Consider the following 27,423-nt stretch of genomic DNA (forward strand, 5'->3'; position numbering starts at 1 on the left):
CAGAATTATGTAAAACCGTAAACAGAGACCAAGGAATTAGAGTTCGGTGTAGAAATGAGAATAGAGCATTTTATAAAATATAATAAAAAACAGAGGTACGATAATGATGAGTGTTTAAATTTAATTAAGTTTATGATGTACGTGCTGTGGAAAACATTTTGTGGGATTGTATGATGTCCGATCCCCCGCTACGGCTGTAAATGGAGCTGTATGATGGAACAGCTGCGTAACATAAAGGCAGTACGTACAGAACAGTATAGAATAAACCACCAATTATCCAGCTAAATGTGGGGGGGACGGGGGACGGGGGACATGCGACATACAAATGGAAGAACTAATACAAACCTGGAGAAAAATAAATTCCATGCCTTACCGACTCTGCTTATTGCGATGACAATAACATTAAATCTGATCTAAGCCTTAGTCATGCAAGAAGTTTTTGAGTTAAAACTTAATTACTGGTCAAGCAATGGAAATCCATTATTTTTAATCAGAAAACAAATATAAATTACAGCAGAAGCTCAATTGGTTGAGAGGGTATGAGTAAATTATGGTGTGATACAATATAATCAAGTTAATAAAGGTATCTGAATAAGGGAGTTCCTTTAATCAATCATCTGTCCTCTGAAAGAGTGAGCTTTCAGACAGGGTTTAAGCCACTGCTTGAAGCACTTGATTAGTAAGCAGTGGTTTTAAAACAGGAGTCCTCTCAGCTGTGCTTTTTACCATTCCCTTATTGAGTAGTAACAGAGCAGCTGACCTTTATTGGAAACATTGATAAAGCAGTGTCCTTTTTTTGCAGTATAAAGCAAGATGCATTGTGGGTTCCAACATTAGTATTATTGTTGCTAGTGCTGGATTTAGTCTGTGCGACTCACATAACTCAAAGTGGTATACTAAAAGCATGTTCATAAAACTGTACCAGCTGGTATCCAATATCTGTAAAAATATGTATTGTTACATTAGTGAGCAGATCCCAAGATGCACTAGCCTTCAATTGCTCAACCAGGAGCCTGTATCATTAGTGTAGTGCTAAAAAGAAACTTGATAAATTGGCAAACTTTTATACCAGGTCTTTTCAAAATGCTTGTTTTACCATTGCAGCAAAAACTCTTAGAACTATATGCCACTTTAAAAAGCTTTATTCGCCTTGCAGATAAATACTCATGACACAGTGTTTGGAAATGTCAGCTTTTTATTACATATCCTTGACAATTAAATTTTGTTTAGCGTTTTCCACCAACACGTGGTTGCTGGGCCTTTGTGGGCTTGGCGATCTTCTGTTTAGGTGCAGCCTTAGCTGGAGCCTGCAAAGAGAAAAATACAATGTTCAGTTCCACTAATCCTATTCATCCGCAGTATTCTTTCCAAACTGTCAGGCTATAGAAATGGACAAGATGAAGGCATTTTAACAATATAAGAAGGAAAACATAAAACAAAAACTAACCAGTATCCATTTACAAATCTGGAACCAACTAAAAATATTGTATGCCTACACAGATAACTAAACACTTCAGAATTCATATATATGTCCAGGGTTCTGAAACGCACACAGCTAATATCTACAGGTATTTGTAATTTATTAACTCCTATAGCATTGCCAAAATGAAGAATTACATTTTATTCTCAGCCGAGCTTCATTAACGCAACAACCTTGCTGTACATTTGACAACTGTATAAAAAAAAAAGACAAGGCCTGGGAAATTACATAATATCGGAGGGCATCTAGTAAGGCCCCCTAGCCCAAAATGAGTGATCAGTTGAAAAGGCTGTCTCCATTTTAGGTCAGTCCCGAAAGATGGTAAAGCATCATTTCACTCATTTTGTTGCAGAGTCACTATGAGGCAGTGATTGGAGTGTGGTTGCAAATTGAGTCAATTCAGAATCAGGAAAACCATGTCCACAAGTTTTGAGAATTGTCATTCGTTGCGAGATGGTGATGTAACAACAAGCGTACTTAAACTTAACCTTTAACCTAACATAGCTCCGTTGCAGTTTGCGAGACATGGTCCCCCCCCCCCCCCAAAAAAAAAAAAACAACCACACACACACACTCTCCAGTCTTATTAGTTATCTTACCTTAGCACTTGGGGCAGATGTCTTCTTGGTTACCTGCTTGGCCTTCTTAGCATCCTTAGCAGCCCTGTTTATATTCAAACAAACATCATTAATTCAATTAATGTACAAAACCAATGGTATATCCCTAGTCATATTTTAAATTACATGTGAAAATAAGTTAGTCGAAGATACTTGGGGCCATACATGTATGACAGTTGAGATGCTCAGCAGAAGTGAACCAAAAATGATAGAGACTGCCATAGCAGCAACTTGTACATCACTGGTTCTAGGTTACACCCACCTGCACAGGTTTGTAGTCAGAACCAAAAATGTCACTTGTGAACTCGCCACCCAACACAGAAGCTGTACATAAATTCAACTCTCTCTCACCTGATAGCCTGCTCCCTTTGGGCCTTGCGCACCTCAGGCTTCTGGTTTCTTTTAGCCATAATTTCTGCCAGAGAAGCGCCGGTGATGGCCCTCTGGAACTTCACAGCACGGCGGGTTCGCTTCTTCTGCACCTCTTCCTACAATGAAGAAACACAGGCATAGTTAAGAAATGGTGCTTGATAAGCCACTCTGTGGGCTGGAGTTGCCCGTCAGTTCCAGCAAGATTCAAGTTGTGCACACAAGGTTCCCTCGAGTTGCAAATCATTGCCATACAAACGGCTTGGTTTTAATCAAAAACTGCCCAGCAGCAACTTTTTTAAAAATAGCATACATTTAACTATTTCCCCCATTTACATTTTGTGTTATTGCCAAGACCGAATATATGAAAGTTATGTTTTTTCAAATCATAAGTACATCTGCAATCAAAGTACACACAGGGTAACAGAATATCTTATAATTAGGACAACAGAATTTAATTTCTAATGTACAACAGGATAAGCTGATGCAAAGTCAAACTCCATAATCAGGTCTATTGATTAAGGGTTAACAGCCTTTCTTTCCAATTCTAAATACATAGCATAATATTTATTGTTGAGTAACTGTATTCCTTATATGAACAGTTGGGGTTCTCAAACTCCCCACCACTGTACAGACATGAAAGCTCAATAACTAAGCCACGTAAACACTTACAGACTGGCCCTTCTTGTGCTTGCGCCTGTACAGAACAGTCCAGTTGATCTGCCGAGGATTCCTCTTGGAAAGGAAAGCAGCCTCGCATTTTCCATTCAGGAACTGGAAAACCTATTAGAAAAAAATCAAACCATTATATCAGAAAGGAGAGAGAAATATTTTAACATTAATAAGAAAAAAAGGCCATGTACAGCATCATTCTAATCAACATAACACACTGTAGGGTAGTTTTAGGGTGTACTAGTTTCCCATACCCTGAATAATGAAAGCAACCAACTCACTAGGATTTCCAATTTATACTGGTGTTACCCAGCAGTTACTAACGATCTATATGGAAAACAACCTATATGGTAACAGTATCCTGGGAGACTGTCGGTGTGGTTTTAGGAAAGGGAGATCGTGTCAAACTAACCTGCTTGATTTTTTTGAGGATGCAACATCGACAATGGATAATTGCAAAGCATATGACATGGTTTATTTAGATTTTCAGAAAGCTTTTGGCAAAGTCCTGCATAAAAGATTCATTCTCAAACTAAAAGCGGTAGGGATTCAAGGAAATGCATGCAGAAGTATTAGGGAGTGATTAACATGCAGAAAACAAAGTACTGATTAGAGGAGAAACCTCAAAATGGAGCGAGGTAACCAGTGGAATACCACAGGGATCAGTAGTAGGTCCTGTGCTCTAAATAATCTACCTTAATGACTTAAATTTGCAGACGACACAAAATAGGATGAGTGGCAAACACTGTTGCAGGAGCAAAGGTCATTAAAAATTATCTAGACAGCATTCAGAACTGGACAGACACATGGCAAATGGCATTTTATATTAAAGTGTAAGGTACTGCACGCAGGCAATAAATGTGCGGAGATACTGAAATTGAAGAAGGAATCTATGAAAATAATCTAGGATCATATGTCGACTCAGAAATGTCTATCTAGACAATGAGGGGGAAGCTATAAAAAAGGCCAACAAAATGCTCGGACATAGTGAAAAGTGTTGAATTTAAAATCAAGGGAAGTAATGCTAAAACTTTACAATGCATTAGTAAGACCTCATCTAGAATATTGTGTTCAGTTCTGGTCACCTCGCTACAAAAAGGATATTGCTGCACTAGAAATAGTGCAAAGAGCAGCAAATTATTCCAGATTTAAAAGGCATATCATATGCAGACAGGCTTAAAGAATTGAATCTATTCAGTCTTGAACAAAGACTACTCAGTGTTCTGATTCAAGCATTCAGAATTCTAAAAGGTATTGACAATGTGAACCCAAGGGACTTTTTTGACCTGAAAAAAGAAACAAGGACCAGGGGTCACAAATGGAGATTAGATAATGGGGCATTCAGAACAGAAAATATGAGGCACTTTTATACACAGAGAATTGTGGGAGTCTGGAACCAACTCCCCAGTAATGTTGTTGAAGCTGACACCCTGGGATCCTTCAAGAAGCTGCTTGATGAGATTATGGGATCAATAAGCTACTAACAACCAAACGAGCAAGATGGGCCAAATGGCCTCCTCTCTTTTGTAACTTATGTTCATACCAATTATGACATGGATATTTAAAGACTACCAGTTTATGCACAGGCATAGTGCTAGTCATGTTTACAGTCCCCCCTGTGCACAATACATGGTACAGATCAAATCTCCAAAACTAATGCTGCCCCCCCTCAGAAGGCAGGCTTTTTTTTTTTATATCAAACCACAGATCACCAATAAGGTGAACAAGCCATTATAATTAGGGCCAACATTTAACATTGTGTTTTAATCTGCCATATAACAAGTTACATCTTACAATCGGCAGTAAGATAAGAAGTTGTGAACGACTAAAATAAAACCACCAACTAAAACACACAAGATTTTACTGCAAACACTGTACATAAATAATCTATATTTACAGAGTAATTACACCTTAGTGCAACATGCTCGAGTCAGACAGTTTATAGAATGGTACGTCATTCTTCACTATACAATTACCTCAGCAATAAAACTTAAAAGACGCATCAGATCCATGAAGAAATTCAATTTAAAACACACGATACAGCAAGGCTTAACAAGTAGCTACAGGTACTTGACCTCAAAATTCATTCACAACGCAACCCGTAGAATGCAGTTAAAATGTGCTGTCAGTATTAAAGATATATAATATTTTTGCGCATATCTTATGGCTAACCAGCCAAGCAAGAATGGCAAGTATTTTAATGAACAGCACCAATTAAATGAGGATTGTGTGTATGATCTGTAATCAACATACCATAAACGTACGGAAATTGGCTGTAGTACGTTCCTTCGCCGCATTAATACGTATTGGTAAAGAATTACACACTGGGGCTGAGCTTACGTGTTCCACACATGGCAAAGAACAGTCATGTCATGTATATTCACACACTAACAAACTAGCGCGCAAAACACTGTGTGCAGTTAAATTACGTCGATATGTCTTTACTGGGCTTTTATTATTTTAACAATGTTCTAAACTGTAACAAATGGGTAGAAAGCCGGTGTCTCTTTACCTTTCCGTCTATCCTGGCGTACCGCCTACCGTGTCCAGGGTAGATTTTGTACCCGCTAAAGCTGCACAGCTCGACCCTGGATTCAAGAAATACAATATAATTATTAAACTTTGAAACACCATAATGCCATATGATTGTTTAATGTGTGTTATTTTATTCATTTTAAGCGCCGATGGCTCCGGATAACAAACAAAATCACTCACTTCATGACTGCGGCTAAGATGGCGAAAAGAAAGAGAGGCTCATGGGACGGGCACAGGTACCTATTGGTACATAATTATTTATTTTAAGACTAAATTAAAATATAAAGCGCCTTTCTCAAACGATATTATAGTAATTTCACGTTGTTTTATAAGTGTTGATTTAAAATTATGTTTTGTTAAATTAATGTGACCAGTCATTTGTCAGACCCGTTGCCTGGCGTTAGTACAAGCGGGAAGTATGGCGGCATCTGAATGGGGTGAAGACTGTAATATGGCACAGATTGAAGGTAACTGCAGTAACTTACTGGGCATTCAGTACACGGTTCTGTGTAAATATGGTGTTAATGACACGATTCGAGTTTATCGTTAAAACGTAGAGGGGCTGTCAGCTCTGAATTTGTGTTCATTTGCAGCGTAACCCTGGTTTGTTTTGAAATACGCAAGACAAATGGCGCGCGATGCGCAAAGGGAGTTGTAGTTTTGTTAATATGTGAATATCATTTGATTGAATGGATGTGATTTCAGTGGGGAACTACAGCTCCCATGAGTTTTTTCGCTTCCCTGGCGACAGGCAGTTGGCCAGGTGTGGGTTGGTACATACACGGGCTGATACTGTCATGATTTGGACTAAATATATATACTGTGTAAATGTTGTTTGGCAGGCATAGCAACGCTGCGTAAATGTCATCAGCCAGTTAACCTGCAGTCTGAACTAAGTAAAACCGTGAACTGTACAGTGAAATAAAAATACAGTATAATTACTACCAGTTACTACTGGATAAACAGTCTTGCAAAATGGGTGTTTCGAGTCTCACGTTGGACGAATATGGTAAGAATTGTATTATTATTATTATTATTATTATTATTATTATTATTATTGAGTACAAACAGACTGGACCGTGCTTCGTAAAGCTGAAGTGTATGTGATGGAACAGACTTCGGTGACAGTTTGGCTGCCTGTCCGTTGTAACTCACCTAAAGTTGCCACTGTTACTTTTAGCCCACTACCCAATATCAAGCCTCATATTTATAATTAAATCAGCGTTATAATCATTTCTCATTAGCTTTAATGCTGTGTTAATCTTATATCTCATATCATGGAAACCAGTGCCAAACAAAACACGCATGTAAAAATGTGAAATTAACCTCATAATTTGGGACACATTTTATGGGAGTGCTTTTAGCAGCCTGGGAATTTTAACTGGATCATTGGCTGCAAGTTAGTTTGGTGTCAAATACTGTACCCTGTTTGTACATCATGTTTTGTTTATTATCCAATTAGGGAGAACTACATTATTAGTCCAGAAGCTGTGAGATGATTATTGTGAATAGATTTACACTGGTGGGTGCCTGAAACAACACCTGTGTATCCTGGTTCAAGTTGCAGAATAAACACATAAGCACAAGCAAAAATGTTGATCTGCTGCAATTCTTATGACACAATCAGTCCAGACAAGTTATAATTGAAAATGTAGAGGTACAGTACTTATAAAAGTGGAGAAGAACCAATGTAACCCGGACGACCTTTATGGGAAATCAAGTGTATTTCCTCAGCTCAGTGGTTGGAATTCCATTGTTTATTTTTTGCATGTCCTAACACAGATTTGTTGTTTTTTATTCTGTGCACAGGACCTGTGGTTGATCTGTCAGGCCAGGGATTGCAGAAGCTGGAGCCAGCGTTTCCCTGCCCTGCTGGAGCCCACACGCTGATCCTGGACAAGAACCAGATCATAAAACTGGAGCATCTGGAGAAGTGTAAAGAGTTAATGCAGGTACAGCTTGATGGAAGGGGCTGGTTAATAATGCTCTCACTAAAACTGTAAAACCGTTTTTCTATTTTCTTTATCTGCAGTGACCATTTCATTTTCTGATAATCATGGACTCGTCATTGAGCACTATTTAAACCTCTCCTATCAATTGTTTTTACAAGATTCTTTCCTACCTGGTTAAATACAGATTGGACACAATGAAGGGAAGCTGGCTGTCCTTTAATCTCTCTGTCTTATTTTTAATAAATTCTTTATTTCAGTTGTCTGTGGCCAACAATCGGCTTGTGCGGATGATGGGAGTAGCCAAACTGACGAACCTCAGGGTACTGAACTTGCCCAATAACAGCATTGGGTATGTCGAAGGGCTAAAGGACCTGGGGCATCTGGAGTGGCTGAACTTAGCCGGGAACAACATCAAGGTAGCTTTCTTGCTAACATGTAAAGGAAACGTTTTGTTTAGAGGCTTTATTTGTAGGTGAGAGGTTAACATGAAAGTCAAAGATTTCTCCATTTCCACAGGGACAACATAAAAAAGAATGGTTGAGGCAATGACTCTACATTTTCATGTTCAATATAACTCTAAAATGTATTTCTTCAATACAATTTATAATACAGTAAAAAAAAAAAAAAGAAACTAAAGCATAAAATAGTGTAGTTTTTTTTTTTTTTTTGGTGTAGGCCTTAATCTGTAAAGGAGTTAGTTAATGATACCATATATAGATACAAGATTCGAAACACCAGCGCCTCGCATGCCACACAAGAGAAGAAAAAACAAACACAGTACATTAAAGCCTAACCTATTAACAGTTCTGCATTGATTTGATTCATGCAGCTGTGTTTCTTTCTTGGGTTCAGTCATTCCTGTACAGCTGCGCTGCAATGATCCAAGACATTTTCCATTGCAATGTTTTACATAAAAACACAAACTTAACTCCTCCAGTTCCTTCCACAAATTAGGTGACTTGGGGCAGCAGTGTGGAGTAGTGGTTAGGGCTCTGGACTCTAGACCGGAGGGTTGTGGGTTCAATCCCAGATGGGGGACACTGCTGCTGTACCCTTGAGCAAGGTACTTTACCTAGATTGCTCCAGTAAAAAAAAACAACAACTGTATAAATGGGTAATTGTATGAAAAAATAATGTGTACAAAATTAATAATGTAATTGTATGTAAAAAATAATGTGATATCTTGTAACAATTGTAAGTCGCCCTGGATAAGGGTGTCTGCTAATAAATAAATAATAATAATCATTAACCGCTTGCTGTATGCAGTGATTGGACAAGTGGGTAAAGGTAGATCTGGAGTTGGATAAATCAACCTGTCAGTCAATTATATTCTTCTTGAGTTCACAAGCATAGGATCAATCTTGCAAAATGCAGATATATTTTTTAATTCTTATAGGTCACTATACCTTAAAGCATATTGCCTCAACAAGAGTATAAACAATGCAACTTAACGAATGTAAACAATCAGTTACAAATATCACATGATGGCTAACTGACCTTTTTTATATTTCAGGTAATTGATCAGATAAACAGCTGTGTGGCGCTGAAGCACCTGGACTTGTCTGACAACAACATTTCGCAGATAGGAGACCTCTCAAAGCTTCCCTCATTAAAGGTAAAGTCACTCCAGTAACCTTGTGTAAACTAGAGTAGAAGTGGGGGTTCTGTTGTAATTTTCAGGTACCAATATTTAATGGGACATTTACTTTAATAGAAAGGTCAATATTTCGCGCAATTTAAAGTTTGTCTTGCATTTAATATACTGTTGTTCTTGCCTTATTACTAGTGTTTATACACAGCGGAAGTACAATTTTCACCACTTCATGTGAAATGGTATAAATCAATTTGGTACACCTTTCAGTCCTAACCACCAGTTTTATGTCGCTGGTTATGTATTGGGTTTTTTTTTTTCCCACAAACAATTTGTTGTTTGTTTTTTTTTTAAACGCTTTTTGTAAAAACGTAGACATGTTTCATTACCAAGCTTCTCAGAATGTATTTTTACTTTAAGGATTCAGGTTTAAATTCATGCTGATATGTATCCATTACTTTAATCTTGTTGCTTCTTTAACTAGACTCTCCTGCTTCATGGAAACATCATAACAACCCTGCGCACTGTGCCAATTCATCTGCCTACAGGACTGAACATCCTGTCTTTGGCAGAAAATGAAATATGTGATCTCAATGAGGTATTAGCTTGGATTTAAAAAAAAACAAAAAACATTATTTACTTTTTATGCATCCCTGTAGTATTAGAAAACCACCACTTTTTGTAGTATGTATATAGCATTGTAGCTTATTCTCACCAGCAGAGGGCAGAATTAGCAAAGAACACACCACCAGGGTTAGTTTCTTTACAGTATTTAAATAATATACAATATTTTAAAGGTTAAAGCACCTTGTACACTTAAAGATATTATATTATTCTCCTTTAATCTAGCCCAAAGTATGCTATTCAATTATTAGTAACAAAAAGAGTGAAGAAAGTACTGTTCCTTCAATTAGACCACATTAAACAGGATCAAAAGCAGACATCAGAGGTCAAACTCCAATTCTCTGAGCCCTCTAGCTCCACCATTGTAACTCAAATTGTAATTCACAGGACCAATGCTTCTTATTCCAGGTTTCTTTTCTGACTTCGCTCTCTGAACTGGAACAGCTGTCCATTATGAGCAACCCCTGTGTAATGGCTACGCCCTCCCTTCCTGGGTACGACTATCGGCCCTACATAGTCAGCTGGTGCCTCAGTCTCAAGATCCTGGATGGCTACATTGTGTCACAGAAGGAAGGGTATGCATTTGGCAGTATCTCCTTATTATTCAGTCAGTGAAAACCTCTTGATATGATGTCTGTCGTGATGTAATTGGGAATTGGGAGTATTAAAGTATTAATATATATGCAAAAACCACCTCCACTATATCCCCAGGCAGTGATATGCATCCACAATGGAGAATAATACATGTTCATAAGCTGTTCTTTTTATATTAATGCAAGGGCACTGGTAATTCTGATATTTTTTATTCCAGGTTGAAGGCAGAGTGGCTCTATAGTCAAGGCAAAGGGCGATTGTACCGTCCTGGGCAGCACATCCAGCTGGTGCAGTACCTGGCTTCAGTCTGCCCCCTGTCATCCACCCCTGCCTTGCAGTCTGCAGAGGATGCCAAACTGGAGAAGATACTAAACAAACAAAGGTAGGACTGTGAAGATATTCACTCCTCAGGCAATTCTATTAGATCAGATTTTTTTTTTTGTAAAGTAAAGCTTCATCCGAAATCCAATTTGAAAATGTTTTCCATAATACACACAGAACAGCGACATTTGTGTTCGCTTTTTGTCCTGTTATGCTGTCCAAAGGTCTTGTCTTCTAAGTGTGACAGAGCTTTAAATATTGTTTCTCATCATTAAAGGAATAGGAATAAAAAAAACAGTACTTTCCTCAAGTATGGCAAGTTTATATAGTTCAGATTATTAATTATAAATTAAAATAATAATCCAACACTTTAGTGTTCACTCATAACTATAAAACCCTCAATCATAGAAGGTAGTAAGGCTAAAATAAATGTTGTCAACATTTACTTTTTAACACTACATGAACACTTAAATGTTTTGGTCATAATTGGTAAAAAAAAATCTAAATATAAATATTGTTGTCCAGACTCCATCAGAAACAGCTGCAGCAGCAGTTTCAGAAAGGATGTCTCCCCAGCTCATCCACACCAAACCGACCTGTTCAACTCCCAGTCGAGCACTGCAGTCCAACACACACACCACTGGGGTCCGCTGACAGAGGTAGGAATTGCCCTCTAGATCACACAATCGGGGAGTGTGCAGTGGTGGCACTCAGTGGTAGTCATACCAGTCCACACTCTTTTTATTTGTTAAATGAATAATTATCTTAAAAAAACCTGTTGTTTATTTTCACCTTGTGCTTCAGAGCCTATACCTCAGATCAACACTTGGTTGGGAATGAGTCTGTCTACTGATAACTCCTACGCTGCTGAGCAGTCAACACAATCCTCTTCATCCCGCAATGAGCCCTTATACCTGGAAGATGTCCAGACAGACGAGGACAAGCTGAACAGCAGCCTTCTGTCCTCCGAGTCCACATTCATGCCTGTGACTTCCGGCATGTCCCCTCTGTCACCTACCCGCAAGCTGAAGCTTGAAAGGGAGGAGGTGTCAGACAAGGACCTTGATGGTACAGTCCTGCAATTCAGAAATAGTGCAGAGACCGGGGTGAGTGAGGCTAAGGAGCCAGACTGGACAGAGAAGCAGACTGTTGGGAAGGCAGCAAGAGAGGGTCACAGCAGTTGTGACATTGCAGCCTCTGTGACTGGAAGCAATCTGCTGGAGGTAGCGCTGCCCTTTGAAGAGAGGTCTGAGCAAACCGTTACTGAGGAAGAGGAAGAGAAAGGTATCCTTCATGGTTTGAATGAAGCGGCCATCAGAATTCAGGCATGCTGGCGAGGCTTTTGGACCAGGCGTTTCAACCCCAGGGTTAAGGAAGTTCGCTCTGAAATCCGCCTGCGCAGAATGCAGGACCACATTGTGTTCCTGTCTGATGAATTAAGACAGTAAGATAATAAATTTAATATATTATTGGTAAACCACTGTAATTTTACCGTTGTAACAGCAAGCTTAATACTGCCTCATTCCACTGTATTTTTTTAGTAATTTTAGTAAAGGGGTCAATAAATCACCCATCATTCATATATTCTTTAATTGCAGCAGCATTTAGATATGCTTAAAAAGAACCTATGGATTTCAAGATTATTTTACCCAATTTAACTGTATGGCTTTAGTAAGTTATAGTATAAAATGTCAATGAATAACATTGTTTCAATTTTTCTTTTGTAAAAAAGCTTATTTTACAAAGCAGTGTCTGTTTTGATCATTTACACAAGCCTTACTGTTGCATTTTCCAGGCTGAGAAAGGAGTATGAAGAAGAGCGAATACAGAGGCTTGTGCAAGAAGAGGCTGTAAAATTCATGTGGAAACAGGTATTTCACAATAGGTCCTAGGACATGTTAACCACTGGTTCCTCTTTCAAATCCAGATTTCTTTTCAGTGTCTTTTGTTTAAGATATGTGTGGTTTGGCCTCACATGACTGTAAATGCTGGCTGAAGCAAAACAGGAAATGACTGAGTTTTGAGTTTTACTTTCTGTTACAACATTCTTTGTTAATTTGTATACATTTCTGAACATGCCATCTTCACAATCATTCAAATGAAATAAATCACTGGTAGTCATATAAAATCAAAGGTCTTCTGACTATGGTAGAAAAATCTTATGTGGCATCTGTGTGTTTTTTTTATTTGTTTTTTATTTTATTTTTTTATATAGCTTCAGTACTTCCAGCAGTGGCAGCAGTCTGTAAACCAGCAGCTTCAATCTGTTTCCCAGCGGGAGAGTCCTTCATCCAGCACTTTGGCTCCATCCATTCTCTCCTCCTCAAATCCCTATGATCACAAACCAAACAACTCTCTGGCGTTCAGCACTGAAGGACCAGCATCCCACTGCTGCGAGCAGTCCTTCCCTGACTCTGGCTTCCACTCCTCTGCTGGTGGGGGCGAATCTGACAAGCTAAGGCATACCCTGCTTTCTAGCCAGTGCGCTACGGATGAGACCCTGAGCTCTGGCACTGGGGCATCTATAGAGACTGTGCGGCCATTCACTGAGGCGCAGACTGAGAACAGGGAAGGCACGGAACTGGGCGAGGAGGTAAACAGCAAGGAGAGTTCAAGGAGTGAACAGGACAGCGGCCTGCTTGAGCAGTATCTAAATTCTGTCCAGCAGCTGGAGGAGGCAGAGGACCGGGCTGTGGAGAGGACAGAGAGCCCCAGACCCAATTCTGCAGAGGTGGGAGAGACTCCCCCACGTCCTCCTCTTCCTCCTCAAGAGATATTGGCAGTATTGCAGGCCGACCGGTCTCCCAGTCCAGAGGTACAGGATAAGAGGGTGGAGCCAGCTTTGTAAGGCCTGCCAGTGGAAGAAGGCATGTAAGAGTGCTTGCCACAGCCGTAACTTTCAGTGGGTACTGCACAGATAACTGGGGCCATTAGAACTATCTTATTTCAGTTTGTTGCCCTCACCAAGCACAGAACTAAGGGGAATGAATCACCAACATTTTAAAACTGTTGTCTCAAACTTCAAAACCTAAGGGTTAAACTTTGCAAAATGTACATTTCAGACTACACTCGTATATGCCTAGAAGTCTGCCCTGTATAATATTAATAAAAAAAAGATATTGTACTTTCTGTTTACATTGCATTCCAATACCCTTCTCGTAGTGTTTTAGGCTAAACTGTCCATAAAACTCTTTCCTTCAGGATGGCTCCCACACAGCGTTGCATACTGGCAATCACAGACAGTAATTATCATGAATTGGGGTGCAATCTTTCTACCCAAGGCACTTGAGGATGTTAAAGTGTTTGTGAAAATGTATAGTCCTTCTTATGAATATCCATTGCCAGTGCAGCTGTTACATACCATTTGAACTATAGTTATATATAATTTTTATTATGAATACATACTATATTACAATTAGCAGAGGCAGTGATTTTGATTAAATTAATAGTTATTGTTCCTATACCTATGTTTGCAACTGTATTGATTTAAAAAGCTAAATTAAAACACAAACCTGTGCATGTTTTGTGTTGATTTTAAATGAAACTCATATATTCACTGCCTCTCAATGAGCTATATACAAATTAGTTCCAGAATAATTTGGACTCCCCAGTTTGAAGATACATTAAAACTAGTAATGGTCTGTATCCAGAAGAACCTCCTTCAATTCATGCACATCCAGAATGCTGGAACTTAGTTTTGCCTGTTTTACTATTGCATGGCCAGTGCATGGCATTTCCATATTAAATTGTGGCTAAAAATGAAGTGTAATTTGCAGAGAAGCAGGTTTGTATTGTAAAAGAAAAGGACTTTATGTACTTAGCTGTGTGTGTGCGTGATGTGAAAATGATTGATAAACTTAATTAACTGGAGAGCTGGTATCGATCTGCTCACTCGTTACTGTATTAATGCAGATAATAATCCACCCTCACCTGCTAGAAACCGCTTGTGGAATATGGGAACAATTTCTTTAATAAAGTTATCAATCATTGCCAGTCATCAAAATGATTGATAACTCTTCAAATCTTTCGCTTACCAAATGGTCCAATAAGTTTACTGATTTCTGAGGATGACTCTAGGTTAAAGACTGTTTTTGTAACTTTTGGTAGAACATTAGAAAGGATTCTTTATAATCTTAAAGGAAAACTGCTAATGCAGCAGTGGACCGATTTCAGAGCTTCGTGCGTCCTGCTTGCTGTAAATCTTGGTCTAAACATTCTTGATATCGGTGCACATTATAGACATTGATTCCAGTGTTGTTCAACTGACACGTAACAAACCAGCACCACGGGGCTATTAACAATAATCTGTTCTGGTTTAGTGTAAAAGTTATACTGCGGTTAATCAGTCTAGGTTGTAATTCCTATGGTCTAGTTTGACCCCGGGATCACTGTTGCATGCTTTCGTGGTCTGCTTTTGGACTAAGGTGCTGTTTGATTTGATTGATTGACCAGAGATTGCCCTACAGAATGTTTAATCACGCAATCATACTGAGTGTAAACTGCTGATCATGTAAGATTATCCCTACCATTTGTAGGCTGTAATTCTTTAAATTGTTGAAATAAAAGTGTTTACTACTGTTTTTGATTTTTGTTTAAGTAAGAAATAAGACTTTCCAGGGCTGTGTCATTTTGTGATAATGACAGTATAAAAATGGACCAACATTTTGAATGGGTCAGTATTGTGAGACATTTTTTGGTGGCCAAACTATACTATGAAAAATGGGAGGGGAGGTTTTAATGATTAGATTTCCATTCTGCATGGTAATGTAAGAAGCCATTTTTATGTGTGTTGGCTAACAAAGTGATAGAGCTCTTGGTGGTTGCTGTGTTCTTATTTCCATTTTATTTCTGCAGTTGTAAGCCCAGAATCTGGTGATTTTACACCTTGGGTTGCAGTAGTGTATATTGTGATGTTGCTCTGAGATAGGTGCTCTCCTGTTGTGTCAGTCTTCCAACAGTGTGCTAAGACCTGAGCCATGTACTTTTGTTAACCTCTCTTTGTAATCCTTCATATTTAAATGTTTGTAATTCCGAGTTGGACTTATTTTAAATAAAGTGTATATATGTATATACAGCTCTGGAAAAAATTAGGAGACCACTGCAAAATTATCAGTTTCTCTGGTTTTACTATTTATAGGTATGTGTTTGGGTAAAATGAACATTTTTGTTTTATTCTATAAACTACTGACAACATTTCTCCCAAATTCCAAATAAAAATATTGTCATTTAGAGCATTTATTTGCAGAAAATGACAACTGGTCAAAATAACAAAAAAGATGCAGTGTTGTCAGACCTCGAATAATGCAAAGAAAATAAGTTCATATTCATTTTTAAACAACACAATACTAATGTTTTAACTTAGGAAGCCATCAAACAAAGCCGAGCTGCTTGAAGTTTTGCGCCAGGAGTGGCATAAAGTCACCCAACATCAATGTGAAAGACTGGTGGAGAGCATGCCAAGACGCATGAAAGCTGTGCTTGAAAATCAGGGTTATTCCACCAAATATTGATTTCTGAACTCTTCCTAAGTTAAAACATTAGTATTGTGTTGTTTAAGAATGAATATGAACTTATTTTCTTTGCATTATTCGAGGTCTGACAACACTGCATCTTCTTTGTTATTTTGACCAGTTGTCATTTTCTGCAAATAAATGCTCTAAATGACAATATTTTTTATTTGGAATTTGGGAGAAATGTTGTCAGTAGTTTATAGAATAAAACAAAAATGTTCATTTTACCCAAACACATACCTATAAATAGTAAAACCAGAGAAACTGATAATTTTGCAGTGGTCTCCTAATTTTTTCCAGAGCTGTATATATGTATATACTCTTAAATTTGAGAAACACATTAAAGCCATATGCAGCAAAATTGGAGCAAAACTTTGACTATTGTGTGGTCAGCGTCACTTTTTAAGTTTTAATACAGGGCTATCTGTTTCTCTTGATTATGGTGATGTGATATACACAACCGCAAATAAAGTGATGTTGAAAAAAATAGGTCAGTGTTTAACAGGATTTGTGTATTTATTCTTCAGTGTGATCCATTAGAACATCATTGCACATTAGACACCAGGTTAAACTTCTTGTCACCTGAGCACAGAGGGCGTTTTCACTGGAACCAGATCCTTTTTAAAGAGGTGAAGAATAAACTGCTTGTCTATTTAAATAGCTTCTTCCAGGAGTTTAAATGTTTTTATTCCTGAAGAAATGTTGGTGACACTAAATATTTCAGAATACTATAACACCGGCGTAGATTTAGCTAGGGACGGTAGGACCATGTCACTACCAATGTCAAGGGACCGTTGAATTGTCCCTACCAATAATTTTGATAAATCTGAAACGTCTTTTGTAAAGTCATTTTATCCGCTCCACAAAGGGTTAACGCTCTCAAGCTCCACTCGTTACTCCTCCCGCCTCCAAAAAAGCGCTAATTTTATTGGTTTAGACCCTTCCATAATGCATCACTGTAACACGGACTCAGTGCACGGCTGACGTTTGGGATCAAGCAGAGTGTGTTGTTTTCATTGAGGTGTGAAAGGTAATTCTCCGGGTTTAAAATAAAAAATAAAAAAATTCTAGTCAATCTTAAACGGTGTATATTGTGCCACAATTTTCACATTTATTTTAAAAAATAAGAATAAATATAATATAATCAGTTTCATTCGATATTTACTTTGTTGGTTCATGCGTTCTCACTTTATTTCAATCCTCCTCCTTCCTCCCTTTGTAACTAACTTACTCCTTGCTTGATATTTTTGTATCGTGTGTGTAAAAAGCGAACACGAACATATGTATTTGATTGAATGGACAGTGTGACTATCCAGGAGGCTAAATAAACGCACTATATTATATAGGCAGTTATAAAAAATATATCAAAAAGACAAATTAAACATTGCTAGCTGCTAACCCCACGTCCTTGGTGGCTAGCTAGCTTGTTTCACAGCTAAATCATTATGTGTGTGTGTGAGAGAGAGAGAGCATGTTTTGATCTCGTCATCCAACTAACGTTAGCTAATCACTTCAATTTGGCTTTAGGTGACTAAAGCATAATAGCAACCAAAAAAAGAAAGATGAACATAAGGAAGTTTTTTTTTTAACAAAAAGTGTAAGTACGAAGATGTCGTTAAAGTAATAAACACAATTGATAATGATGCTCATAGCAAATGTAAAATTAGCAAAAAAAAGTTCTGTCTAAACAGCATGCGTCAAATTTATCATTTTATCAGGCAAGTGAAGCAGTGCAACCTGGTAAAAGCAGTACAGAGGCAGGTGGAGCAACAGGGTCGCCGGTGAGGTCTGTAATGGCTTAGTGATTATAACAGTGAAAGTGTTAGACTCAGTTTTGAGATATATTATTGTTTGAGGCACATTGTGATATGATAGTAGGCTAATGCTGTACAGTAATACTCAGCAAATAAAGTTAGCATAGCCATATATTCTCTCTCTATATGGCATGCATCAATTTATTATTTTATCAGGTGAATGAAGCAATGCAACCAGGTGCGAGCAGCAGCACAGACACAGGAGAGGCAGGCAGAGCACGTGAGCGTGCATGTGCTCATGCTTGTAGCGCCAGGGGTATTGGTAGCTTACAGTAAGGCTGGGATAGGTTATAATTCAGGTTATTAGTAATTCTATAGCAGGGATGTCAAACCAGCTTCCAGGAGGGACACTTTATCATGTCAATCAGATTGTCCTCAATTCATGTCCACCATTCATTTCAAGCCACCAGAAGCGACCAATTAACAGCTGTCTCCTAAAAAATTTCTTCCCGGGGGGGGGCATGCCCCCGAACCCCCCTAGCGACCGCAACCTCCCCCCTAAAAATTGTGTCCCCACCAATGTTCAAACCAAACCTAAGCCCTTGTACTATAGCAACAGTGAGAAGTACCATGGGAAGGAAAGCATTTGCTTTTGCTGCCCCCTGGGACTGGAAGAAATTACCTAATAGAACTCAGATCCAGTGTCCCTTTCTATTTTAAGAGATTGTTATTTGATCACTTGAACCAGCCTTGTGATTTGTATATGAAGTGAGTAAAATAATACATGGATTTTGAGTAATTACTAAGTGTCTAACTTCACCTGGGTCAATTTACCTAGGTGTTAGACATGCTTCTATTGTATTAAAGTATGATTATTTTTGTAAAATACCTTTGGGACTAATAATAATAAAGACAAATTAACAAAAAAAAAAAAAAAAGCTGCATGATCGGCCGCAGTCGCTTGACTGCGTGTGCTGTCATGCAACTGTCAGTGGCGAACGCTCGCCTACACATATCTGCACAGCTCTGCAAGAATCTGCGGGACGACAATACGCAACCTTTGTGTTCTTTGCATTTCACCAATTGGATTGTACCTGAAGAATATGACTGGTTCATCATAGCCACCGTGCTACGCAGAGACTGCAGAACTGGTTTGTGTGAGGTTTCTTTCAAAAATAAAAATAAAAGTATTCTGGACAGGAAGGCATACGTCACTAATGATTGTTAGATTTATATCCAGGCGGTTATACAGTGAAGATCGGTGATGTGTAATTTTCGTAGGATTCGTTCTTTTGACATTAGGAGAAATCATGGGTATCAAATCAGAGGACTCTTATCACAGTGAGTATTTAGCTTACCGGGCGGTGAAGTATTGCTCATTCTTGCCTTGGTTTCAGAGAAACATTGTAAACAATATTGACTAGCTACAATTTTGAATTGTATTTATTTATTTATACTGATTCATATTTTGCCGCGGTGTTTTTGAAACAGCTTACGTGTTGTGTAAAAAAATATATATGTAATTTTCTTAGGAGTGGCTTTGACAGTACGCACGCACACACGCTGTAGACGAGTTCTATGCATTCTGCAGTTCCACCACGGTATATATAATCCCCGTAGATGAGCTGCTTCTGACACAGTGACAGGAACCCTAGACTCCAGAGAGGCCGAGAGACGGAAATACAGCAACACCAAAACCTGTGGTATTTTTTGTCTTTCTATTTTTGACAGCATACGCAGACCAGTGCATGCAGTGTAGATGCAAACTATTAGGCTATTTTAAAACTAAAGCTGATATGCAGGCTACACCACCATGCCCTTGACAAACAAACGTACGAAAACATGTTGCAGGGTAATGCCTGGGCGAGGAGAGTAAGGGGACAAGCAATCAAGCTTGGTTGCTGGTCTCTTTTGAGCAACAAAGGTTAATTCATTTAAGATGTATATTTTTAAAACTATGCAGTTTCAAAACCGGGTGGAGCGGTGTATTTATATCGGCACGTTGTTGATTTTCTTGGCCCTCTAATCTCCAACAATGCCGACATCCCCTCGTAAATTTTACGTTTTATCCTGCACACGACACGGTCAGGCATATATATATATATATATATATATATATATATGTATGTATGTATGTATGTATGTATGTATGTATGTATGTATGTATGTATGTATGTATGTATGTATGTATGTATGAGCTACACCACATTTCTAGTTTAAAATCTTCTTTCAATCGTATATAAACTGCATCCTTCTGACAAAACCCTTTAATGAGTTGTTAGAAAATACATAGGATTAGTTGTAATAAACGCAGTAAATAAAGTCTAGAGTTTAATAAAGTAGGAAGACTGCATTTCTCAGCCCCATGTAAGGCCTACAGCTGATCACATTGTTTTCGAGCAAGCACACAATTTCCTATTTAACGGGGACATTTTGTGGCGAGAGGAATCCTATCTATCATCAGAAATGTACTATATCATCAGAAATGTACTATAATTGCGCAATTGTTTTTTCCTATTCAAAGCAAAATGAGTTTCCCTGGAGTGAAGGGGGCTTTGCTGGTGCCAGTGTACATGATGACTAGTAGTTGCACTGTTTAAGATGGCTGAGAAGGTAGCGGTGGACGACCATGTGGAACAAGCTTGCTAGATGTGCACCTCTCTTTCTGTTCCTGGTGCTGTCCGGTTTCATATTCCTGCTGAGAAACATCGGGAGCATAGAAGTGAGTACAGCTGTTTTTGTGCGTGTGCATGCAGGGATTGCAACCATTCCAAGTTTTACTACAAGCTTGATTAGCCACTGTGTATAGGTAACAACCTCAGGTGTGTCTTATTAAACTCATAGTAAAACCAGGAATGGATCAAACTGCTATGCAATGTCTTATTTCTATCTCTGGCATGTACTTAGTGCCTGTGTCTGGGTTTTCATTTGTAGATATGTTCTGGTTTGAGAAATGCACGCAAGAAAGGTGTAGACTGCAGATTTCTACATAAATTTGTTGACCACCTGTGTCAAAGCTACTTGTGCTAGCTGTGTATATATTGTTTTAAAAGTTAACTGTTGGTGAGAAAAAAAAAATTATTATCAAACTTACCCAAGTGCCTGTAAATGATAATCCACTTCTTGAGTTGTGTATCATTTCTCACCCAATGATATTTCGATGCGATAATTGGCCACTTCTTTCATTGGCCGTAATGTCACAGCCAATCATGTTCAGTACAACCACAGGGCAATTCACATGACGTAAGCGCCAAATACGTCGCGTTACATAGTGGCGAGGCGAGGAGGCGCAGGAGCCTTGCAGAGCCTGTTCCACTAAAACAAACCTGAAAACTAACGTCACACGCGCAATTAGGATTTTTGTTTTTCCAATTTTGTAGGCCCAGCGGCTGCCTTTTTTGATCCGCCGGGCCTGTAGAATGGTAGGGGAACCACTGATGTCTGTTACACAACAAAAAACAATGTATTTTCATCTAAACCAGTCACCCAGTCACTCACAGTAAAATACAATGACATTGTGAAAAGCACTGTGCATTCTGATTGATTAAAAGGTTTATGGTAAACTAAAGTATCACTTGGGTTTAGCTTTATCTCCAGCTCAAAAGCTCTCTTTACAGCTTCTTAGCTCTGTAGTGTCTTTCTTGAACAACCGAGCAAACAGATATTTTTCAAGTTTTAAGTGATTAAAAAAACTAAGACCATACTAACATTAAACTGAGTGCTGTCTCTTACTTTCTAATGTCTCTTTTTCATTATCAGAATCTTAACTTGAAAACAGTCTCTGCACTCAACCAGCTGCAGTACCAAATCAGCACTGCCTTACAGCCCAGAAGCCCACTGCTGGGCGTCAGGAACTTGTCTCAATGCATCTACCCTTCTCAGGACCAGAGTCCAGATGAAATCACAGAGGAGAAACTCCTGCTGGGGTCGATTGCCTGGCCCGACTCCCCCCAGCGGAACCACCCCTTCCAGCGGAGTTCCAGCCCCTTTAGCAGCTCTTTTTTCATCCTCAACTCCCGCATCCAGTTCACAGTGGGCGAGCAGCTGGAGGCGCTGGTCCGCATGCACGACTTCCAGGGCAGGCCCAAGCAGCACGGGGGCGACTTCCTGCTGGCGCGCATCCACTCCCCGGAGCTGAAGGCAGGGGCTATCGGCAAAGTGGTGGACCACCAGAACGGCTTCTACTCAGTGTACTTCGTCCTGCTGTGGGCCGGCGTGCTGCGGGTCTCAGTCACCCTGGTGCACCCCAGCGAGGCCGTGCAGGTGCTGAAGAGGCTGCGCGAGGAGCGGCCCGACCGCGTGTACTTCAAGAGCACCTTCCGCTCCGCACGATCCTTCGAGACCACTGAGTGCAACTTGTGTCTACCCTCCTCCCACCGGCCTCTCTGCAACTTCACCGACCCCCACACTGGCGAGCCCTGGTTCTGCTACAAGCCCAGGATGCTGTCCTGCAACACCCGCGTCGACCACACCAAGGGCGGCTACTTGAAACACCTCCTCACTGGAAGAGAGCGTCTGTTTTTTCAGAGGTACCTGCCCTTTATTTATTTAGTTAGTTAGTTAGTTAGTTAGTTATTTAGAGCTGTTAATTAAATATTAAGAAACAACAGGCTATTTCTTGAGCTGCTTCTGTCTTCTCATAAGGGAGACCTTTGTCAAATCAACTTTTTAACCGATGTAAAGGTTTACAGAAGCAAAGTATTGAAAGTGTTATCTAATAAAACTGAAGCTAACAAGGCTTTAGCACATGCAAGGCTTTAGCACATGCAGACCTGGCGCCAGGAACTGCACCATTGAGGGCGCCATGTTTTCTGTGGGGGCTTGTTTATGATGTCACAGAACCCCTTGATGAAATGCCGCCCATACATTTTATATATATATATATACCTGAAAGCTTTTTGCGCTGCTCGCTGGCTGTTCATCATGAGTCTCACTATTAACTTCCTTGCTGCTAGACTCAGGAGCAGACATGGGCATTGCAAATGGAAAATACATGGCTAAATATTGAAGCAGACGCACACGTCATAGCAGAAATACAAAGTTGACCAAAACGCACTAAAAAGCTCTGCAATTTGTACTGTAAATGAATGATTGATGGGAGATGGGAGAAGGACAAACTAGTGCCCCCTCCCCCTGTGGCTCTGAACACATGTCTCAAGGTTCAGTACCTCACTGTCGGTACCTTACTCACATTCGTTGCTCGGGCTTCATGGTAGAAAAGAGACAATTGGCTTGACAGCAGGATCACCAGGTTGCTAATTAGGCATTTCAATTTGGATAGAAAAACAGGGGGATAACATTAATCTTACAACAAATTATCAAAAAAGAAATTAGTCAGGAAATTAAATTAAAATCTGAAATCTGTGGGCTCCCGAGTGGCGCATCCAGTAAAGGCGCTCCACGTGGAGTGCAGGATGTGCCCTGTAGTGTGGATGTCGCGAGTTTGAGTCCAGGCTATTCCTTTGCCGACTGAGGACGGGAGCTCCCAGGGGGCGACGCTCAATTGGCTGAGCACCGTCTGGGGTGGGGGGAGGTTTAGGTCAGCCAGGGTGTCCTCGGCTCACCGCGCACCAGCGACCCCTGTAGTCTGGCCGGGCGCCTGCGGGCTTGCCTGTAAGCTGCCCGAGAGCTGCGTTGTCCTCTTGGGTGGTTGCACGGTGAGTCCGCAGTGTGACAAAAAGCGTTCGGCTGACAGCACACGCTTCGGAGGACAGCGTGTGTTTGTCTTCGCCCTCGCGATTCAGCGCAGGGGTGGTAGCGGTGAGCTGAGCCTAAAAATAATTGGCCATTCCAAATTGGGTAGAAAATAATAAAAAAATAATTGGCAATGACTAAATTAAAAAAAATAAATAAATAAATCTGAAATCTGTTTTGTGCTTGCTTTTAGTAACATAAACATCAAAGTGCCCATATTGGCTTTGGGCTCAGATGAAGTGACTGTGGAATCCCTTGATGAAGGTAAATATACAGGTAACAAATCTATGGTAATATTTTTGTTCTATCCAGATATGTGTGTGTGTGTGTGTGTATATATATATATATATATATATATATATATATATATATATATATATATATATATATATATATATATATATATATATACACACACACATACCCAACCCTTGTTATATTGCCCCTCGCTGTACTGCGGATTCGGATATATCGCAGTCCTGGAGTTGGCTCCCCATTTTTACTGTCTAACTGCGCATGCCTTGGCTGCAATATACATTGGCACTTAGAATTACTGTTTGTTTTATTTCGTACTGCTCAAGACAAACAACACTATACAAAACAAATAAAAACAAAGCATTAATATTGTACTGTTATCATATACACACGTATTGCAGAATAACACAAAGCAAATTAATTGACTACTGGCTGAAGCGGTTTGTATTTTAGCCAACAAGGTGTTCACATGTGGCAGTAATGCACTAGCAAAAGCCACAAGGCAGTGACGTCGGCTCCCTTGCAACAAGCCTCCTATGTTGTTGTTGGGAATGGATTATTTCAAAGCAGCGGGTTTGTGCATTTGAGAAAGGAGAGGAAGACTCATGAAATTAATTGGAGACTGAAGTTGATGAGAAGCAGTTACCCTCCGCTGTACGAGTTAAAGCAGTGTGCTGCTTTTTATACGAAAAATGAGAAAAAGCAGGTTGCGTAGAGGTCTACTTTTCTGTGGGTCTCTCGCTGTTTTGCGGCCCTCGATATATAGCGGATATATATCGCGTGGGTGGTATGTATATATGTAGTTGCTAAAGGCCAGCATACAGTACAATGGACATTTGTGTTGAACAACATTGAGCAAAATGAGTTGTGATACAAAGGTTGCTAATGTATACAGTACAAGGAAGTTGCTGAAAATTTAAACGTACTCTGTTTCTGTTGAGTTTGAAGTGGCGCCTTTGAGTGTGACCAGTTACATTACAGCACCGTAGGCAATGCATGTTGAGAGATGATCTGGTCATTTTAAAGAAATCTTTTGCTTTGTTGCCTCCGTTATGCTCACAGATAAGTACACTTGTTTTGTGCTCACAAAGAACAAAGCTTGATCCAAACAGCCTCTTCTTGTTGCCAGCATTTCTTTATTTGTAATGTTTATTTTCCTTTAGCTCAGTCTAAACTGGAAAGACGAACGCACCACAATACTGTGAAGTTCTCTCCTGCTGGCTTCTATTACCAAGATGCATGGGTGTCTAATACGGGATTGATTCAGCAGTTCAACAACACCTCCATCACAGAGTGCCTGCAGGGAAAGGCTGTCCACCTCTTCGGGGACTCCACTGTGCGCCAGTGGTTTGAGTACTTGACTGAATTCCTTCCAGGTGTGTTTGTAGGCCCCATATCTTTCATATGGAAGATTCCCTACCTCGCTTCTCAAGGAATACTGTTAGGGAGTCTTTTCAGTAGCAAGGAACATAGTGATATGCAGAAACAACAATAGAGAATGATGAAGGTCACACATAACAGCATATTGAGCAGGCAGCAAATAAAAAATGAGGAAGAAATTGATCATTGAATAATTCCTTTTTCTCTGTGCTTCAGATCTTATGCAGATTAACCTGAACAGCCCCAAAAACGTGGGCCCGTTCTTGGCAGTGGACAGCGAGCACAACATTCTCCTGAAGTACCGCTGCCACGGGCCGCCTATCCGCTTCTCCAAGGTGTCGACCAGTGAGCTGCGCTACATTGCCAACGAGCTGGATGACATCACAGGTGGCAAGGACGTGGTGGTGGCCTTCACCATCTGGTCCCACTTCAGCACCTTCCCCGTTGAGGTGTACATCAGACGGCTGCGCCACATCCGGCGGGCCGTGCTGCGCCTGCGTGCTCGCGCTCCAGAGACTCTGGTGGTCATCAGGACGGCCAACGCGCAGGCCCTGGACCCCGAGTACAGCCTCTACAACAGCGACTGGTTCTCCCTGCAGCTGGACACCGTCCTCCGTCACATGTTCCGGGGGCTGGATGTGGTCCTGGTGGACGCCTGGGAAATGACCTTGGCCCATTCCCTCCCTCACGCCCTCCACCCGCCGCCTGTCATTGTCAAGAACCAAATTGACGTCTTTCTTTCCCACGTCTGCCCCGTAAAGCACAAATAGAAAAGACACTCATGACTCTAACTCCTGCTCCCCAAGTCCAATGTGGACCTGTGGTTTAAATGTTGGCCACGTGGTTGAAGGCCCACTTAATGGACAGAGTTTAGCCGCATGTTTATCCAAATTCAATTACCTTTTATGATGGGGAGCAGACGTTAGGAATGCATGTAATTTAAAAGCAACATTGGAGCAATTTTTAGCTTTAGCTTTTCCAAAAACAATAATTGTGTCCTTTAGTGGTTAAAGCTGCAGACAGGCAGATCCTTATTCTTGGATTGTGTATGTATTTCTTGTGGGATCCAGGAAATCTGAGTTTCACTCTTAGCTTTTCCACACAAAGCTGTTTCTCTCTGTGTTTAAAACTGCTTACTGCCTGCCAGGAGATTTCTGGCCAGTCCAGTTTCGGTTGGTTGACCTGAGGCAGAGGGATAATATGGTGTTTATCGCAAAGTTCATGTGTCTGTAATGATGGCAGTATGGCCTGTTCAAAGAAAGTTTTTTGAATGAATTCTAACTTGACACACACATTTTTTTATGGGCACATTTTGTTCACGTATCTGTGAACAATATATAAACTGAATAAATTAATTAAATATTCATTTTTTATAATTGTTTTTTAAACTGACATTTATCTGCACAATTACATTGACAATTGCAATGAGAACTGCCATACTGAACAGAAGCACATGGTGACCAACAAAACAGACCAACAGCTGCTCTATTCAAACCATATATAATTATAATTATAAAATGAATGGGCTGGAAACAGGCGAGGAGGACTTTGAAAAAGATCCCGGGGTTGTAGTGGTGTCATCATATTTTACCAATATGGTGAGGCAATTAAAAAGGCAAATAGAATGTTAGGTTATGTGCAAAAAGCGTGGAATACTAGAGAGGTTCTGCTAAGATTATACAATACCGTAGTTAGACCCCACCTAGAATACTGTGTGCAGTGTTGGTCACCTCACTACAACAAATACATCATTGCACTTGAGAAAGTACAGAGAAGGGCAACTAGGCTGATACCAGGACTTAATGACATGAGCTGTGAGGACAGGTTAAAATAATTAAATCTCTTCAGCTTAGAAAAAAAGGAAAGAGGAGACTTGATTGAAAATCATAAATGGTAATGATAAAGTTAATTCAGGACACTACTTCAAATTTAGCACAGAGAGAAGAACAAGAGGGTATAAGAGGAAGCTGAGTAAAAGTTTAGAACAGAAGGTAGGAAGCACCTTCTTCCAGTTATAAATGCATGGAATAGCCTACCAGGTGAAGTAGTAGGATATAAAGCACTGAGAACAAACT

General features: G+C 39.9%; 3 protein-coding genes and 1 non-coding gene across 12 annotated transcripts; 2 read left to right on the plus strand and 2 right to left on the minus strand.

Annotated features, from left to right (window-relative positions):
- Positions 1–1,177: 1,177 nt before the first annotated feature.
- Positions 1,178–5,979, minus strand: LOC117407531 (large ribosomal subunit protein eL24). Its single transcript, XM_034012662.3, has 6 exons — positions 5,854–5,979; positions 5,651–5,726; positions 3,139–3,249; positions 2,449–2,585; positions 2,080–2,143; positions 1,178–1,307 (listed from the first exon to the last, which is right to left on the minus strand). The coding sequence occupies exons 1-6, from the start codon at positions 5,856–5,858 to the stop codon at positions 1,227–1,229; spliced, it is 474 nt and encodes a 157-aa protein (XP_033868553.1). The 5' UTR covers positions 5,859–5,979; the 3' UTR covers positions 1,178–1,226.
- LOC117407548 (small nucleolar RNA SNORD2) lies at positions 1,751–1,820 on the minus strand. The gene has a single exon (XR_004545073.1). It is a non-coding gene; the product is annotated as a small nucleolar RNA SNORD2 (small nucleolar RNA).
- LOC117407529 (centrosomal protein of 97 kDa-like) lies at positions 5,839–15,335 on the plus strand. 2 transcript variants are annotated; one of them, XM_034012660.3, is made up of 12 exons: positions 5,839–5,909; positions 6,059–6,140; positions 7,483–7,625; positions 7,883–8,041; positions 9,139–9,240; positions 9,701–9,814; positions 10,249–10,415; positions 10,652–10,816; positions 11,281–11,414; positions 11,560–12,199; positions 12,551–12,626; positions 12,971–15,335. In XM_034012660.3, the coding sequence occupies exons 1-12, from the start codon at positions 5,895–5,897 to the stop codon at positions 13,601–13,603; spliced, it is 2,430 nt and encodes an 809-aa protein (XP_033868551.2). In that variant the 5' UTR covers positions 5,839–5,894; the 3' UTR covers positions 13,604–15,335. The 2 variants fall into 2 exon arrangements, with proteins under 2 accessions (XP_033868551.2, XP_033868552.1); XM_034012661.3 differs by lacking the exons at positions 5,839–5,909; positions 6,059–6,140 and adding an exon at positions 6,152–6,682.
- A 1,888-nt stretch (positions 15,336–17,223) lies between these two features.
- Positions 17,224–26,714, plus strand: nxpe3 (neurexophilin and PC-esterase domain family, member 3). 8 transcript variants are annotated; one of them, XM_059029220.1, is made up of 8 exons: positions 17,224–17,295; positions 17,984–18,051; positions 19,552–19,722; positions 20,544–20,741; positions 21,779–22,548; positions 23,907–23,989; positions 25,132–25,344; positions 25,565–26,714. In XM_059029220.1, the coding sequence occupies exons 4-8, from the start codon at positions 20,649–20,651 to the stop codon at positions 26,116–26,118; spliced, it is 1,713 nt and encodes a 570-aa protein (XP_058885203.1). In that variant the 5' UTR covers positions 17,224–17,295; positions 17,984–18,051; positions 19,552–19,722; positions 20,544–20,648; the 3' UTR covers positions 26,119–26,714. The 8 variants fall into 8 exon arrangements, with proteins under 8 accessions (XP_058885203.1, XP_058885206.1, XP_058885207.1 ...); XM_059029223.1 differs by lacking the exon at positions 19,552–19,722; XM_059029219.1 differs by lacking the exons at positions 17,224–17,295; positions 17,984–18,051 and adding an exon at positions 18,948–19,170.
- Positions 26,715–27,423: the final 709 nt, after the last annotated feature.

The sequence above is a fragment of the Acipenser ruthenus genome, chromosome 8, assembly GCF_902713425.1.
Source record: "Acipenser ruthenus chromosome 8, fAciRut3.2 maternal haplotype, whole genome shotgun sequence".
NCBI classification, from domain to species: domain Eukaryota; kingdom Metazoa; phylum Chordata; class Actinopteri; order Acipenseriformes; family Acipenseridae; genus Acipenser; species Acipenser ruthenus.

Excerpts from the sequence above, each read along its gene's own strand:
- nxpe3 (XM_059029220.1), top strand. The coding sequence starts at position 20,649 with ATGTGGAACAAGCTTGCTAGATGTGCACCTCTCTTTCTGTTCCTGGTG. Across the intron at positions 22,549-23,906 it reads GAGCGTCTGTTTTTTCAGAG|TAACATAAACATCAAAGTGC; the intron begins GTACCTGCCCTT and ends GCTTGCTTTTAG. Across the intron at positions 25,345-25,564 it reads CTTGACTGAATTCCTTCCAG|ATCTTATGCAGATTAACCTG; the intron begins GTGTGTTTGTAG and ends TCTGTGCTTCAG.
- LOC117407531 (XM_034012662.3), bottom strand. Across the intron at positions 3,250-5,650 it reads ACGCCAGGATAGACGGAAAG|GTTTTCCAGTTCCTGAATGG; the intron begins GTAAAGAGACAC and ends TTTTTCTAATAG. Across the intron at positions 2,586-3,138 it reads AGCACAAGAAGGGCCAGTCT|GAAGAGGTGCAGAAGAAGCG; the intron begins GTAAGTGTTTAC and ends TCTTCATTGTAG.
- LOC117407529 (XM_034012660.3), top strand. Across the intron at positions 10,817-11,280 it reads AAGATACTAAACAAACAAAG|ACTCCATCAGAAACAGCTGC; the intron begins GTAGGACTGTGA and ends ATTGTTGTCCAG. Across the intron at positions 11,415-11,559 it reads ACTGGGGTCCGCTGACAGAG|AGCCTATACCTCAGATCAAC; the intron begins GTAGGAATTGCC and ends CTTGTGCTTCAG.